This window comes from Ipomoea nil, unplaced genomic scaffold (assembly GCF_001879475.1).
Source record: "Ipomoea nil cultivar Tokyo-kokei standard unplaced genomic scaffold, Asagao_1.1 scaffold0176, whole genome shotgun sequence".
Classification (NCBI taxonomy): domain Eukaryota; kingdom Viridiplantae; phylum Streptophyta; class Magnoliopsida; order Solanales; family Convolvulaceae; genus Ipomoea; species Ipomoea nil.
Window position 1 is genome coordinate 861,139 of NW_017616604.1, and position 17,186 is coordinate 878,324.

At 25.9% G+C, this 17,186-nt stretch overlaps 1 protein-coding gene across 1 annotated transcript in view; it reads left to right on the forward strand.

Moving 5' to 3' along the window:
- Positions 1 to 1,110: 1,110 nt before the first annotated feature.
- Positions 1,111 to 17,186, forward strand: part of LOC109177658 (putative disease resistance protein RGA1) — a gene marked incomplete at its 3' end in the record, with an annotated part of 45,780 nt that continues 29,704 nt past the window's right edge. Inside the window, exons 1-3 of the mRNA XM_019327077.1 lie at positions 1,111 to 1,285; positions 15,824 to 16,469; positions 16,536 to 16,614. Of these exons, the coding sequence (XP_019182622.1) occupies positions 15,895 to 16,469; positions 16,536 to 16,614 (654 nt within the window). The remainder of the gene's footprint in view (positions 1,286 to 15,823; positions 16,470 to 16,535; positions 16,615 to 17,186) is intronic.

Here is a 17,186-nt window from a genome sequence, read left to right on the forward strand (position 1 = left end):
AATCTGGCCAACACTTGCTGGCTCGGTGCGAATGGAGATTAGTCTGAGTATGGTATGAGTTACAATTTGGGGCTTGTGATCTGATAAAAAAAAATAGTTGTTGGGAAGTCGAAATCATCCATTCAAAAAAAAAAATTGAGCACCTTTGCTTAATATGACAGAAGAAAATTAGAATACATTATCTATCTGATCTTCAATTCTCATTTTGGTTGACTATAATATTATATTAGTAGCTGTGTAAATATAATTAGCTTAGCTTGCCGGCCTTTTCTACGCCACCTTTTCTTAATCTCAAACTCTACTCTACTTAAGACACCCCCATTATCATTTTTAGACTATCAATAAGTATTTAGACTATCATTTTTACAAAATTACAAATATTTATTTTAATAACAAATATAATCAATATCTCATATATTATCTTGTATTCATATACTTTGAATTAACGATTTAAATAAATAAATTTAACATTTAATTACATATGCATGAACATCTCTTATATAATCTTGCATTGATATATTTTGAAGTAATTATTTATAAAAATAAACATTGGACATTATCTCAAGAAGAGCAGCAAGAATACGGAAACAACATGAAAATAATAATTAGGTCTCAAAAATATAGTGGATAAAAATTAACTTGGTCCAAACATAACTATTTATCACATAGGAGGGAAGCTCAACCCAACACAATTAGCCATTTGTTTTCACATACTATACAAACCCATTAATTACTTTTCAGAAAGTACAGTGCTTCTTCAAATTTTGTTAGCCAATTAAGCATTAATCAAAGGCATCTCCTTTAGCACTCCCTTGGCTGAAATAATTGAACAAATTTAAAAGACATCTCCTTTAGCCGAAATAATTGAACAAATTTACCTGCTACAAACATCTTTTTGTCTACTCACATCTCCCACCAAATTAAAATTTAAAAGCACAGGAAAAGGCATCTCCTTTTGCATTCCACTAATATTTGTCTTAAATCCATTCCAATTTTTTATGACAAAAGGCGCCACCTAAAGCCCTCCTCCCATAATAAACTTTTGTCTTGTAGCTATACCCACTTCTCCTTCACTGCCGAAATCAACAATCAATCAGCTACCACTCTCATTACTCTACTCTGCAAATATTCCAATTTCAGCATTTTTCCTCTCTCTGCTAAACACCATTATATCTATCTTAATTAGCTCTTCAATTCGATCTACAACATCACCTACTGTCCATGCCTTTTGCTTTGCTGCTGCATCAAACCTTTGATCTCATCTCCAAATTCGCTTCCATCTCATGTAAGTTTAAATATTAAAGTATGCTTTTTTGCTTTCTTTTTTTTTTTTTTTTAAACATTTGTTACACTTTACTTTTCATGAGCTATATATATATATATATATATATATATATATATATATATATATATGAATGAAAATGAATATGACTTCACTATTCTCCTAGATCGGTGTTACTTTATGCTAAATGATAATAAAGCTATATTTTCTTTTTGCTCGATATAGTAATTACATTAACACACCTAATTCATTTGTATATACAGAGTATATATCATAATATAATCAGGGGTGGTCATTTGATTAATTTTGAACCAAATTAATTGAAATTGAATTAATCAAAATTCTAATGTTAATTTTGTGAATTGACGCTATTCATCTATCAAGTTGAAAAGTGATTTTTGATTTAATAGAGTTAAATTATAATTTTTTTTTTTTTAAACAAGTTAAATTATAATTTTATTATATATTTATTATTAATTTGGTTGATTCGGGAACTGTTTTTTGAACCAAACTAGTATTTGCGCCCGTGCGATGCACGGAATAGATTTGTTGTAATATATTAAGAATATTTGGATCGATATATAATTATTTAAATTAGAACATCAAATATTATATAGTTCAATTGAATATACGGGTTGGATCATTTATGTGTTTTTATATTATCATTGTATGAATTTAAGCAAATAATTGCTCAAATTAATAGCTAATGTGTAGATGTATGCATGTAGTGTTATAACTTTGGAGATTTTTTTGCATCATTGTTTAGTATTTTTTTTTTATAAATTATACGAATGTGTTTGTTTTCTAGCAACTCAGTTATATGAATGAATTGTTATCTTAATTCATTTGTATGGAGGATATTTTTTTTGTCTATACATATAGCAATTTTGTCATTTAAAAAATATAATATCAACGATTTTATTTACACATTGTTGAAATCTCTTTGTAGACGACATTGGTAGTAGCAACACAATCTTGTCCATCATCGTCTAGAGCTAACACCTTCAATTGATCAGGATGGGTGACTCGGTGAAAATATATAATGGTATAATATTAGTCAATTAGCGATCCTTTTATATTTTAAATAAATTAGTAATATCATATTCATTTTCAGTCAATTATTCTTTTGTATTTTTAGTCCATTAGAATATTACATGGAGTGATATTTTTACCTAATTTGTGTTCCATTTTTAATTGAGAATGTATAATATTATTATTGAAATATTTCTGTTCCATTTGTAATTTACCTTTATTATTGTTTAAAATATGTATTTACTATTTATGATGTAGAATATTATTATTGAAATATTGACGTTCAATTTTAGTTTCCCTTCCATTTTAATTAAAATGCAATGGTCTAACCATTTATTTTTTTCATATTAGTCAATTATGAATAATTTTTTATTTGCAGTCAATTATTAATATTCATTTCCTTTTAAATTTTCAATCCATTAGTAATATCATATTTATTTTCATCCAATTACTTCTCTTTTATTTTTAGTCAATTAATCAATTAGCGAACTAAAATATCAAATGCAATGATATTTTTATCAAATTTTCGTTTCATTTTTAATTGATGATTTAGAATATTATTATTGAAATATTTCCATTTCATTTTTAATTTTCGCTACATTTTTAATTTACCTTTACTATTGTTTTAAATATGTCTTTAGTATTGATGATGTAGAATATTATTATTGAAGTATTTCCTTTTTATTTTTAATTTACCTTTACTTGATAGTGTAGAATATTATTATTGAAATATTTCCATTCTATTGTTTAAAATTGTGTAAAATTTATGACATATTTATGATTTGATGTATTATACTGTGTAATATTATTGTGAAAAATTAAAATGTAATGATCTGACCATTTTTTTTTCTATTTTAGTCAATTATGAATCTTTTCTTATTTTCAAACAATTGTTAATATTCATTTCCTTTTTCAATTAATCTAATGTTTGTTGCCGAGCAGCTTGTGCTTAGATAGCATGTAGTGACATCTCTTATGTGGGAAGTCATGAGATCGAGCCTTAGTGAATGTGTTGGTTGAGAAAATATGTTTGAACAGATATTTATTTATTTACTTAATTTTCATTCCATTTTTAATTGATAATATAGAATATTATTGTGAAATATTTTTGTTCTTTTTTTTTATCATTTTTTTTAATTTACCTTTACTATTTACTATTGTTTGGGCGATAAATCAAGTAAATAGAAATTTGTTTTTAATTATATTATAGATTTTTTTTCTTTTTCTATTGTTTGGGTGTGAAAGTAAGGAAGAAGGCTTTTCTTTTTAATAATGGTATAGATTGAGAATCTTTTTATATTTACCTATTTAACTTATTATTATTAGTATTAATCAGTGACTTTCGTTTCTTTTTCTATTTTTAGTGAATTAAGGATCCTTTTATATTTTTCTATTTTAATGTTAACTTTTAATTTTACTGATTATTATTAGTATTAATTATTCAGTGAATTCCATTTCATTTTCTATTTTTCGTAAATTATGAATCTTTTTTTTTTTCAATTTTTTTTGTAGGATTGTTTTTACTGTAATTTTTATTATGACCCCTTTTTTAAAAAAAAATCTTTCATTTTCATTGAATTAAGAATCCTTTTTTATTTTCAATTTTACTGATTATTATTAGTATTAATCAGTAAATTTCGTTTATTTTTCCATTTTTAGTGAAGTAAGGATCTTTTTTTTTCTTCATATTTTACTGCTTATTTTCTGACTGATTATTATTACTATTAATTAATCAGTGAATTTCATTTCCTTTTCTATTTCTCGTGAATTAAGAAATTTTTTTATTATTCTAATTTTTGGTAGAATTTTCTTTTTTTTACTGTTATCCTTATTATGACTTTTTTTTTTTCACACCCTTACATTTCTTTTTTCCATTTTCATTGAATTAAGACTTTTTTTTTACCAATTATTATTAGTCATAATCAGTAAATTCCGTTTATATTTTCATTTTTAGTGAATTAAGGATCTTTTTTTTTTTACTGATTATTGTTTGTTTTAATTAATTAGTGAATCTCGTTTCCTTTTCTATTTTTTGTGAATTAAGGATCTTTTTTTCTATTTTACTACTAACTTTTTTACTAATTATTATTAGTATCATTAATTGGTAATTTTTTTTTTATTGTTTGGACGGGTAAGTAAGAAATGGGGGTTTAGTTTTTAAGAATAATATAGAATTTTAGTGAGTTAAGGATCCTTTTTATAGAATTCTCTTTCAATATTTAAATACATTAGCATAGTAATTACACCAAAGAAGGAAAGAAAAATTATTAGAATAATAGTATTTTCACCCGTTCGATGCACAGAATGGATTTGTTGTAATATATTAAGAATATTTGGATCAATATATAATTATTTAAATTAGAACATCAAATATTATATAGTGCAATTGAACATATGGTTTGGATTATCTATGTGTTTTGATGTTATCATTGCTTAAATTTGAGCAAATAATTGCTCAAATTAATAGCTAATGTGTAGATGTACGCATGCGGTGCTGTAATTTTGGAGATTTTACTTATCATTGTTTAGTTTTTTTTTTTTTTTTTTTTTTTTTTTTTTTAAATTAGTCAAATGTGCTCATTCTCAAGCAACTCAGTTATAGGAATGAATTACTATCTTAATTCATTTGTATGGAAGATATATATTTTTTTGTCTAGATATATAGCAAATTTGTCATTTTAAAAAATATCAACGATTGTATGTACACATTATTGAAACATCTTTCGACATTGGTAGTAGCAACACAATCTTGTCCATCATCGTCTATAGCTAACACCTTCAGTCCATCATGATGGGTGACTCGAGTGAAAATATATAATTGTAGAATATTAGTCAATTAGAGATTTTTTTATATTTTAAGTAAGTTTGTAATATCATATTCATTTTCAGCCAATTATTCTTTTTTATTTTTAATCAATTAGTCAATTAGAATATCATATGCAATGATATTTTTACCTAATTTTCGTTCGAGTTTTAATTGATTATGTATAATATTATTATTGAAATATTTCCGTTGCATTTTTAATTTAACTTTATTATTGTTTAAAATATGCCTTTATTATCTATGATGTAGAATATTATTGTTGAAATATTCCGTCAAATTTTAGTTTCCATCAATTTTTAATTAAAATGCAATGATCTAACCATTTATTTTTTTCATATTAGTTAATTATAGATCATTTTTTATTTGCAGTCAACTATTAATATTCATTTCATTTTATATTTTTAGTTAATTAGTAATATCATATTCATTTTCAGCCAATTATTCTTTTTTATTTTCAGTCAATTGGTCAATTAGAATATCAGATGTAGTGATATTTTACCCAATTTTCGTTCTATTTTTAATTGATGATGTAGAATATTATTATTAAAATATTTTTGTTTCATTTTTAATTTTCATTGCATTTTTAATTTAACTTTATTATTGATTAGAATATGCCTTTATTATTGATGATGTAGAATATTGTTATTTAAATATTTCCTTTTCATTTTTAATTTACGTTTACTTGATGATGTAAAATATTATTATTGAAATATTTCTGTTCCATTTTTAAAATTGTGAAAGATTTATGACATAATTATGGTTTGATGTACTATATTGTGTAATATTATTGTAAAAAATTAAAATGTAATAATTTGATCATTTCCCTTTTTCATTTTAGTCAATTATGGATCATTTTTTATTTTTAGTCAATTATAAATATTTATTTCCTTTTTCAATTAACCTAATTTATGTTCCTTTTTTCATTTTTAATTTTCAGTCAATTATTAATATTCAGTTATTTTTTCAGTTTACCTAATTTCCATTCCATTTTTAACGGATGATGTAGAATATTATTGTGAAATATTTATGTTCTTTTTTTCCATTCTTTTTTTAAAATTTACCTTTACTATTTACTATTGTTTGGGTGTAAAATCAAATAAATAGGATTTTGTTTTTAATTATAGTATAGATTGACTCATTTACGAATTGGTTCAATAAATCGTAAATATTACCAATTGTTTGATCACAAAATAAGCTTTATCTAATTATATCTATATTAAATTATATATATATATATATATATATATATATATATATATATATATATATATATATATATATATAATTTAATAAATTAGAAATTATAAAAATAAAAAATGATTAAATTGTGTAAAGTATATCAGGGAATATTACGAATTATTTGCTTAGAGGAATTACTTACTGAAAAAATGTAGTGAATTATTTTATTAAAAGTAGCAAAAAGTTGTGTATATAAATTAATAAATTAGTTGTATAAATTAAAAATGAAAAAACAGGAAATACATACTTAAAATTAGATTTCTAACTTATTTAATTTTCAGAATTTCGGAATAAATTTGTAATTGTATATAATAAGGTAAGAATAATTCTTCTGCAATATACAATTTGACAACTCAATTAATATTAAGATTTCGTGCAATGAACATGTATATCATATTTGAACGGTAATTTATTTTTATACAGTAATTATGCATAATAAATTAATATTATGCTAATTAATAACTAATAAAATTTATTATTAATTTGACCATTAAAATTAGTCTGGATGATAAAAAACATATATGAATTGGTTCAATAAATCATAAATATTACCAATTGTTTGGTTAGAAAATAATCATTATCAAATTAAAATTTATTAATTTGACAAATTATACTTAAGATAAATATTACATATTATTTACTTATATAAAACTTTTATTGAATTATTATTTTATGATAAGGAGTGAAAAATTTTATATATATATATATATATATATATATATATATATATATATATATATATATATATATATATATATATATATATATATATATATATATATACCATATTGGTTATTGGTTATATACCATATTATTGGTTATCAATATAGATTTCTTAAATTGGTTATAAATCATATTATAGTATTACGTCCATATGAAATAATATTAACATACATAAAATTACCATACATACTTGTTAATATTTAGATTTATTAAATTGGTTACAATTCATATTATGGTAAAATAATTCTTATGCAATATACGATTTGGAAACTCAATGAATATTAAGATTCCGTGCAATGAACATATATTCCATCATGTGTACTCATTTGACCAAAAATATGAAGGTTGGTTCAATAAATCGTAAATATTACTAATTGTTTGGTTAGAGAATAATCTTTATCAATAAAAATTAAAATAATTAAATCTCTATCATATTCATATGCTGTTGCTTTAGGCTTTTGTCAAGGAGCACTACTCACGATCCTCAACACATTGCCATGGCTCCAAATCCTTGTGTTACTCCTATTGGTGCTGGAAGGACCGTCACATCAAGAAAAAAAATATTAATAGTCCAAACTCATTCAATGATGTCCCCTCTCATGCAAATGACCTGCAGATCTAGTTGCTCAGAGTCCACTAATAATCAGATGGTCAATTTTTTTTTTTCTATCACTATGAATAGTGCATTACTTAATCTTGCCCAAAGTCCAATAATAAACAACTTTTAATGGATTGAGATAAGGTATTAGAGAAATACCTTTTAATGGGTTGAGCAAACTCGTCCAGATTAATGATGAAGAAGATCATATGATATATATGATCAATATAATCATAGTTTATATAATATATGTAGATAGATTTTAAATTTCACCAATGGTATATATGATTTTCTATTCTTTATTAAAAAAAAAAGAGTTGAAAAAGGATACAGAGATTTACCAAATGTGTAGGTGTAGTACGCACTTCTGGATACGCAGAGAATATGGGTCTTGTTCCTCCTCTTCTTGAAGGTCCCTGTTCTCTACACCATTGCTATGCAGTTGCAGAGAATATTCCCTTAGGTTCTTCATAACTTGGTACTATTTGTATTGAAGAGAATGTGATGTATATATAGGTGTTTAGATATGATTAAAGGTAACATTTATGGTTTTTATTATATTACCAATTACCAATTAAAATTAGAGTTACAATTTTACATTTGCTTACCAAAAAATTATATATAAATACTTAATTTATATTTGAAGAATATATTTACCTAATTTACTTTATATACAGTAATAATTATGTCTACACATAAATGAATAATATATAATATATAATTTCAATATTTTGATAATTAATTAAATTAGAAAATTAGGATATTATATAAATGCCACTAAGTTTTGGGGAAAAATTTATATGATTTTTATATTATTATTATTATTATTATTATTATTATTATTATTATTATTATTATTATTATTATTATTATTATTATTATTATTATTATGCTTACATTATTTCATAAGATTTTTATTATATTTGAACAATAATATTTTCAATTATATTATAGAATATAATACCATACATAATATTACCAATTATGTAATATAACAATTAATAGATTTATTTAATTTCCATTTGACATTTACTTACCAAATAAACTTTACTACAAAAGTTTTGGGGGGAAAATTTGTTAGGAGGATTTTACTTTTATATATATATAGATATATAGATTATATGTCATTATTGTTTAATTATTTTTGTGAAATTGTCTACGAGAATGGTATTTGGAAACTTATGTACATCTCACTTACCTTATGTCTTAATTTAATTCCCTAATCTTTAGTACAATCTTTGGTATCTGAATCAACCAAATCCTGATCCTTTATTTTACTTGTTTTATTTTCAAGTTGTTTAATCATATCAGCCCAACCTATTAATGTTCGATTTAGCTTCTAAAATAATAGTTTTAGCTTATATTTAACTCCACTTTGCATTAATTCTTAACATTACAAGACTCATCTCCAATTGAATGAATGATATCTTAACTCTATACTGTATTTTGATACTTGATGGAAGTGTAAAAACCATCTTATCACCTCTCGTCGCATTTTGACATAGTGTGTTTCCATATATTTTTTTTCACCTCTAGAGCTTTGCCTTCGAACAAAATTGCTGAAACACAAAGCCTATATCCTTAGCTTTAGGCATCTTTTTGTGATTTAGGATACATAGTCCATTTGGTTCCTATAATTGTCTCTTCCGTATCATTAGTCTTTACAATTCTCATGCCTTTTTCTAGAGAGAAGGGGTCACACATACTCACCAAAAAAGAAAAATTCTCCCTAGCGTTTACCTCATGTCACACAAAAAAATTCCAATTCTAGGTCATACCACTTTACAATCCAGGCCACCAAAATGGGAATAAATGAAGCAAATTCATAAGCCAAATTATGGTTTATCACTTAGTTACCAAACAAAATTACTTCGAGTTACACTTGTGTGAGACTATTTCACAAATTTTAGGTATTCAATCATGACTTTCATAGACTTTTAAAGATTTTTATGAATTTTAAAAGGTTGGAGGTATTCAATTCTGACTTTTTAAAATAAAAAAAAAAAAGTTTATAAAAGTTTATGAATGCTCTTTATATAGATTATTATAGAGTCTTACAAAGTTTTAAAAAACTTTGAACGACTCAGTAAAAGTCAATCAAAGTTATTAAAATCTATCATTTTAGAAGTCTTAAAAAGTCTACAAAATTCAGGATTGAATACACTCCCTTAGTGATGTAAAAAGTCAATAGAAAAGTCGGCTAAGGAAAACATACAAAACACCACCAATCTATTCAATAAAAAAGAGCCAACTAGCCGCCAACTACAAAACATTGGCACATTGCAACTTTCCATAGACCCCATAACTTTACTTAAAAAATCAATTAAACCCTTAAATTTTCAAAAATTGTAATTAAATTTATAAATATATTATTTTGAAACATTTAAACTTAGAAATCGATTGGTAACATGTACTCTGTAATTACATGTTATCTAAAGTTTTGGTAAACTTTTCTACACTTTTTGACACTAATCACCAATGACCGAATGGTCGCTAATTGTGTTTGGAGAAGGCGACCAATTTGCCTTCTCCTCCGCTTGAGAATGCAAATGAATGTGTATGAATATTTGTTGGGAGGTCGCAATCATCCATTATGAATAGTTGTTGGGAAGTCGCAATCATCCATTTAAAAAAAAAAAAAAAATTGAGCACCATTGCTAAATATGACAGAAGAAAAGAATACATTATCTGATCTTCTACCTTTTCTACACCACCATTATTTCTCCCCTTTTTGCTCTATTTTTCTCAAAACTTAAAGTCGCACTTTTTTTGTATTTTCCCTCTATTTTTCTCTTTCATCGTTTGTTTTCCTTCAGCCGACAACAATATTTTCCCTTCTTCCTATTAGGGGAGGGACAATATATGTTACGTTTTAAAAATTGAGAATCAATATTTATAGCACCAATAATTCAGGAGTGACATTGATAATTGACATATTTATGCTAAATGATAAAAAAGCTATTGAAAAAGATCGTGGATCTTGAATGCAAACAATTTCCTAATGGTTCCTACTTAATTTTAATTTCAACTATTAGTCTGGATTAGAGACAGGATCTATGCCAGAAATAATAATGAACAAGAACGAGAAATGTAAAAGGAACCAAACACCAGGAATTGTTCACGTAATTCGGAGCTACACTCATACGTCTACGGGGCCACTCATGTCAACCCAATCCACTAGATGATCAACAAGGAGTACAAGGGAAAAGTTCAATACACACTACTACTCCACCGTACTCTTCATCATCACTTTGGACAGGACGTGCAAGCCATCTTCAACATAGCCAAGGTGTCTTCAACCCGCTTATAATTTAATAGAGATAACCAGAGGAGGACTTGAAGAGAATTCAATAGATATGATTCGTTAAAAAACTTCAATTCGATAAAAAATCCGAGATAGCTATTTATAGGAAAGAATTGGAGCTTTTTTGTCTGAAAATGTACAGCCACCAAATCCTCAAGAGAAGCTGCACCACATGATTTAGATCACCACTTAAATAGGATTTGAAGATAACCACTTTTGAAAGAGTTTTCACCCGTTCTGGAGCGCATCCTGACTGTGATCCAGAGCCTAACAACTATTTGATTTGACAACTAATTAAGTCAACAAAGTGGGTCTAATGTGTAATATTTTTTACACTTATAGCTATATTTTATTTTTTGTTGATATAGTAATTACATTAACACACGTAATTTTTTTCTAAAAAAAAAAAAAAAACATTAACACACGTAATACATATGTATATAAGGAGTATATCTTCAATCTACAAATCTAATAAGAGTCAATAATGTTAGGTCCTTAACTAGAACAAAAAATGTTGGTAGTAGTTGTTTCTTAAAATGAATGGTTCATATTATTTTGATTTTAGTATTTTTTTAAATAATTTTTCTTATTTACTCTCTATTATATTATTTTCTTCCCTAAAATAACCCTAAATTCCGTTAGTATAAACTTTAGTAACGGAATATTCCGTTAACTATTTATTATTCTCAACATACTAATTAATTTATATAAGAAAGGTCCTAGGTTCGAACCCCATCCCAATTAGAGTTGGCATAATTGTTAAACATATATTATGAATATGTTAAAATGTATTAAAAAATATATAATGTAAAATTTAACATAAACTTTGGTCAAATAATTAGCACGACTAAATACATAGCATTCAAAGTTGAGCATCAAAGATTATAAATCAGGAACTTTAAAAATCATTTGATTATCTTGAATTTTTTTTAAAAAAAAAAACAAATTTAGGTTAAGTTTTTTTTTTTTTTAAACGTTTAATTAATCTTCTTTTGATTATTTAGAACCAAACTTAATATTTCAATTATGTTTTTGCATTATTGGAATGATTTAGGTCATTATGGTATTAATATTTTTTGTATTTTTTTTTATAATGGTACAATTGTACGTTACTTTACAAATATTATACTTTTTTTTTATCGGATAAAATTGTTCTTATTATCATTGTCAGACCTGCGCAGCCTAACTACAAAGTTGTTGATCATAAATACAATTACATATGGACTCTAAAATGGTAGGATCATTTTTCAAATAATTGACAATGTTAACATCCTACTAGCTCCAATTGAACAAGTTTACACATCAGAATTTTATCAATGCATGAAACTTCTAAAGAAATTTTTAAATTAATTTTTACTATATCATTATAACAATAATATATATATATATATATATATATATATATATATATATATATATATATATATATATATATATATATATATATATATATATATATATATATATATATATATATATATTGTAACCATATATTTTGAATTAGTTATTATCATCCTCTATTAGGCAGTTGTTATATTATAGACCGCGGTGCATAATCGATTATGCACCGTGGCCCATATATGGCGCCGTTTTTTTAAGTAAAGAAACGGTCCGCCGTTAGAGTTAACGGAGTCCGTTTGTTTGGTGTATTAAACACCAACTGACACTACAGTATATCCAAACCGACACTGCAGTTATATCAAAATGATACTGTAGTTATAGTGAAATGAAACTGCAGTGTATATAAACTGAAACTGAATAACATTTCACATATTCGAGTGTATATTGTACAATGAAGCTGTAATTATATCAAAATGATCATGTAGTTGTGTTTTAATAAAACTATAGTGTATATAAAATAAAATTAAATAACATTTTCACATATTTGAGTCTATAAATATCGAATGAAACTATAGTTATATCGAAATGAAACTGTAGTTGTGTTCAACTAAAACTGCAGTGTATACAAAATGACACTGAATAATAGAGTTACTTTTTGCAAAAGGGTGCGAAACGGCGAAAATAAATACGGTTAATTTTCATTTAAAAAAAAAAGACGCGCGGTGCATAATATAATTTGCCTCTATTAGGGCCGGCCCTAGGGCAAGGACAGGTTGGGCCCTTGCCCAGGGCCCATGCTTGGGGGAGGGCCCCATCTTATCTCTTATATATAGTATATATGTATTGAGTATAAGTAATTTATATACATATGTTTTATAGTAATGTGAATTAGTTTGGTTAATAAGATACTTGAATTTTAACCTCATTTATTAATCAAAGGCCCGTGATCCAATTCTTCCCTTCACATTTTAGAATTCCTCAACTTTACTTCTTTGTTTATATTTTAAAAATTTATTTTTATTAATTTTTTGTGTTTAATACCGAGTAGTATTTTTAATGTAGTTTTTAAATATATAAATTTTCATATATTTATACTAAACATATTATGAAAATTTTTTATATTAAATATATAAATTTTTATATTAAATTTTTAATGTAATTTCTAAATTTATAACTTTTTATATACTTATACTAAACATATTATGAAAAATTGAATTAAAAAAACTTCAATCAACTCATGTTAACCAAACAAGACACGTAAAAATAGGACGGAGGGGGTTATATGATATATTTTGAGATTGAATTATAAAAAAAATTAAAAGATAATTTACTCCGTACCTTTTTATGACTATCTAATAAATGTAATATAGAAGCTTTTATCATGTGTCATTATATGTATTCAAATTATTCTAAAAAAAGTTTAAAATTTATCTATTTAAAAGAAAAAGTATTTGTATTAAAAAAAGTATTTATAAAAATCAGATAAATAATATAGAAGATGTGTGATTTATAATATACTTTATGTTCAAACTATTTTATCTCGATAATTATGTTTCATATCTTTTTACATTTTTTATTGCGTTTTGAAATATTTTAATTTCTTGCTCCTAGTAAAAAAAAAAAATAACTTTCCATATGTTTGTAATTATTGTTTTATAATTTTTTAATAATACTTAATTTATTATTTATTATGATAACAATGTTATTGTTTATAAGTTTACTCGATTTTAAATTATTTATTCAATTTTATAAACTATAATATTATTTATTTATGAAGGCACTTATACGATTATTTATTATTTTGCATTAAGGAAAGCACCTAGAAATATTTTTTATGATTGTTGTTGTATATGTAAAATTGTAAAAAACTTGTTAATCTTATTTAAAGTTATTGATATTAATAATTTTTTTCTTATTTAATTTAAATTTTAGGCATGAAATATATATTAATCGGGGCCCATATTTTTATCCTGCCCCGGGCCTATAAAATGATAGGACCGGCCCTGTCCTCTATTGACAGCAATTGTAGCAATTGTCATTGACAAACTCTCAAAACAATTTGTCTCAACAAGGAATAGAAATTTTATAAAAAATCATTAATTTCATTATTATTAATGAAAAGTATGTACGTCACTTTATTACTCTTATTAATTTAAGAAATTAGTAGCTACAACCAAAAATAATACATAATGCTTTAGATGTCTATAATGCTTTATTTTAAAAAAAATTATTCATTATAAAAAATTTGAAAGAAATATAATTTCATTAGTTATATTATCTCTATTTTCTACAATTCAAAGATTCCTTACATTCAAATTTATTAATTTATTATATTCACTATATTGTCAATTGTCTTCTTTTTACATTATCTTGTAATTAAATATCAAAGTTATAATACAAAACATGTTTATATATATATATATATATATATATATATATATATATATATATATATATATATATATATATATTATTTATTTATTTATTTATTTACCAAGTATTTTATACAAATATAATAAATATTAATATTTTGTTTAATACTTTCACATGATAACCTATGACACACATCTCACAACATATGAAACATGTAGGGGGAAAATTACCACTACTAAATATCAATAGATGTTTGTAAGATAAAGAGTTCATATTACAACTAAAATCTCAGTCATATACACAGCAAGGCAAATCTAAAGCTTCCTACACCATAATCTCATTGCATGATGAATCCCCTATACTTTAAAATACTTATTTAAAAATAATCATTGGGCATTATCCATTCGTGCAAAGCGCGCAAAAAAAACTAGTATCATAATATAATTGATTAATTTTGAATCAAATTAATTGAAATTGAATTAATCAAAATTCTAATGTTTAACTGCTGGAAATTATGGAATTTCCGGCCACCTGAAACTCTGAAAGTAAACTTAAATCAAGTCGAAAGCAAAAAGTGGTCAGAAATAGCAACAAAGTTTTATACGGATACCAAAAGTGGTCGGAACAAGACTTCCAACTTGATTTAAGATCACTTTCAGGTGGTCGGAAATTTCATAATTTCCAGCAGTGTTAATTTCGTGAATTGAAGCTATTCATCTATCAAGTTGAAAAGTAATTTTTGAATTAATAAGGTCACCTATCAAGTTGAAAAATGATTTTTGAATTAATAGAGTTAAATTATAATTTGATTATTTATTACTAATTTGGTTGATTTGGCAGGAAATGGTTTTTTTGAACCAAATTATATGTCATTATTGTGTAATTATTTTTGTGAATTTGTAATAGTGAAATACAATAGTTTCATTTTCAAAAAGAACAATATTAATTGTGTTGACATCTTAATTTTAATTTCATTAATTAGATTATGATAATAGTTTCTTTTTTCTTATTGAGAACTAGAAAGATTTTCCATGGTATTCTTATTTTGCAAATTCTACTATGCAAAAAATTGAGTCCTTATTTTATACGCCATCCTTTCATCTGCAGAGTTATTTCTTTCAACTTCATTCCTTCCTGCGCTCTCTCTCTCTCTACAACATCACATCACATTGTCTGCTATGGCTTTTGCGGCTGTAACAATTTTAATGGATACACTCCACCAACACTTCCTCCAACTCACTCCTCGTTTCCCTCTTCGCAACAAAACAAAGGTCAGATTACTTTACAAACATCTTTCTTCTTTGCAAACCTCTCTTGAACAAGATTTCAACATGGGGGAGTGTGATGAAGCAATCAAAGCTTTGGAAGCACAAATGAGAGATGTCTCCATTGAACTGAGGTTCCAAATTGAACACCATTTGACGTTGTTTTACATTGGGAAATCCATGAAGCTTAGGCTTCACTCTGCTCAAAAGCTTCTTCCCATTTTGAATGAAGCAACTAAAGGCGGCATAGAAACTATGGATTTGGAATGTGTATCGGAGATGCTAAGGAAGCACTTCACGCTGCCGGTAGCAGGCATGCCCGCTCATATAAAGAGAATGGTCATATCTTTTTGCACACAATATGGTTATCTCTTTTACAAAAGATGGAGCAAGGTCAAAGAGGAGAGCGGGGATGAAGAGGAGAACGGGGATGAACTGGAGAGTGAGGATGAACTGGAGAGCGGGGATGAAGAGGAGAGCCGGGATGAATGGGAGAGCGAGGCTAAATTGGAGGGGCAGGATGAACAGGAGAGCGGGGATGAATGGGAGACAAAAGAGGAGACTGAGGATGAATGGGAGAACAAGGAAGAACAAAAGAGTGATGATGAACAAAGGAGCATGGATGAACAGGAGGTGAGTGATGATGAATGGGAGACTGAGGTACAACAACATATTTTGTGTGAATTAGAAAGTATAATCAGGCAAGAATCCCCCCTCTTATCTCAATAAATACATGAAGCAACGGATACAGGCTCGACATAAGATTCATCAAATTTTCATGGAAGGAATTAAGCTTACATCCTACATAAGAAAGAGGTGTTGAAGGTTAAAAATGCACACTACAATGAATCCAATACCCCACAAGGGAACAATACTTCTGCTTCTCTTACAGTTGGTGATTCATTGAAGCATACTACAATAGAAATGGTGGGCTGTGATGATGAGTTCAACATGATAATGGATAAGCTGAACCAGCAATCCAAACAACGAGAAATTGTGTCAATTGTGGGAATGGGTGGAATCGGTAAAACCACCTTAGCTAAAAGAATTTATGGAGATGCTTCATTCATTTCTCGCTTTCATTGTCGAGCTTGGGTTGCCATCTCACAGGATTATAATCCAATAAAAGTGCTCAAGGCCCTTCTTCGTTCTCTTGACCCAACATGGGTCGTCCCTGAAGAAAAGAATGAATTGGCTATGAAAGT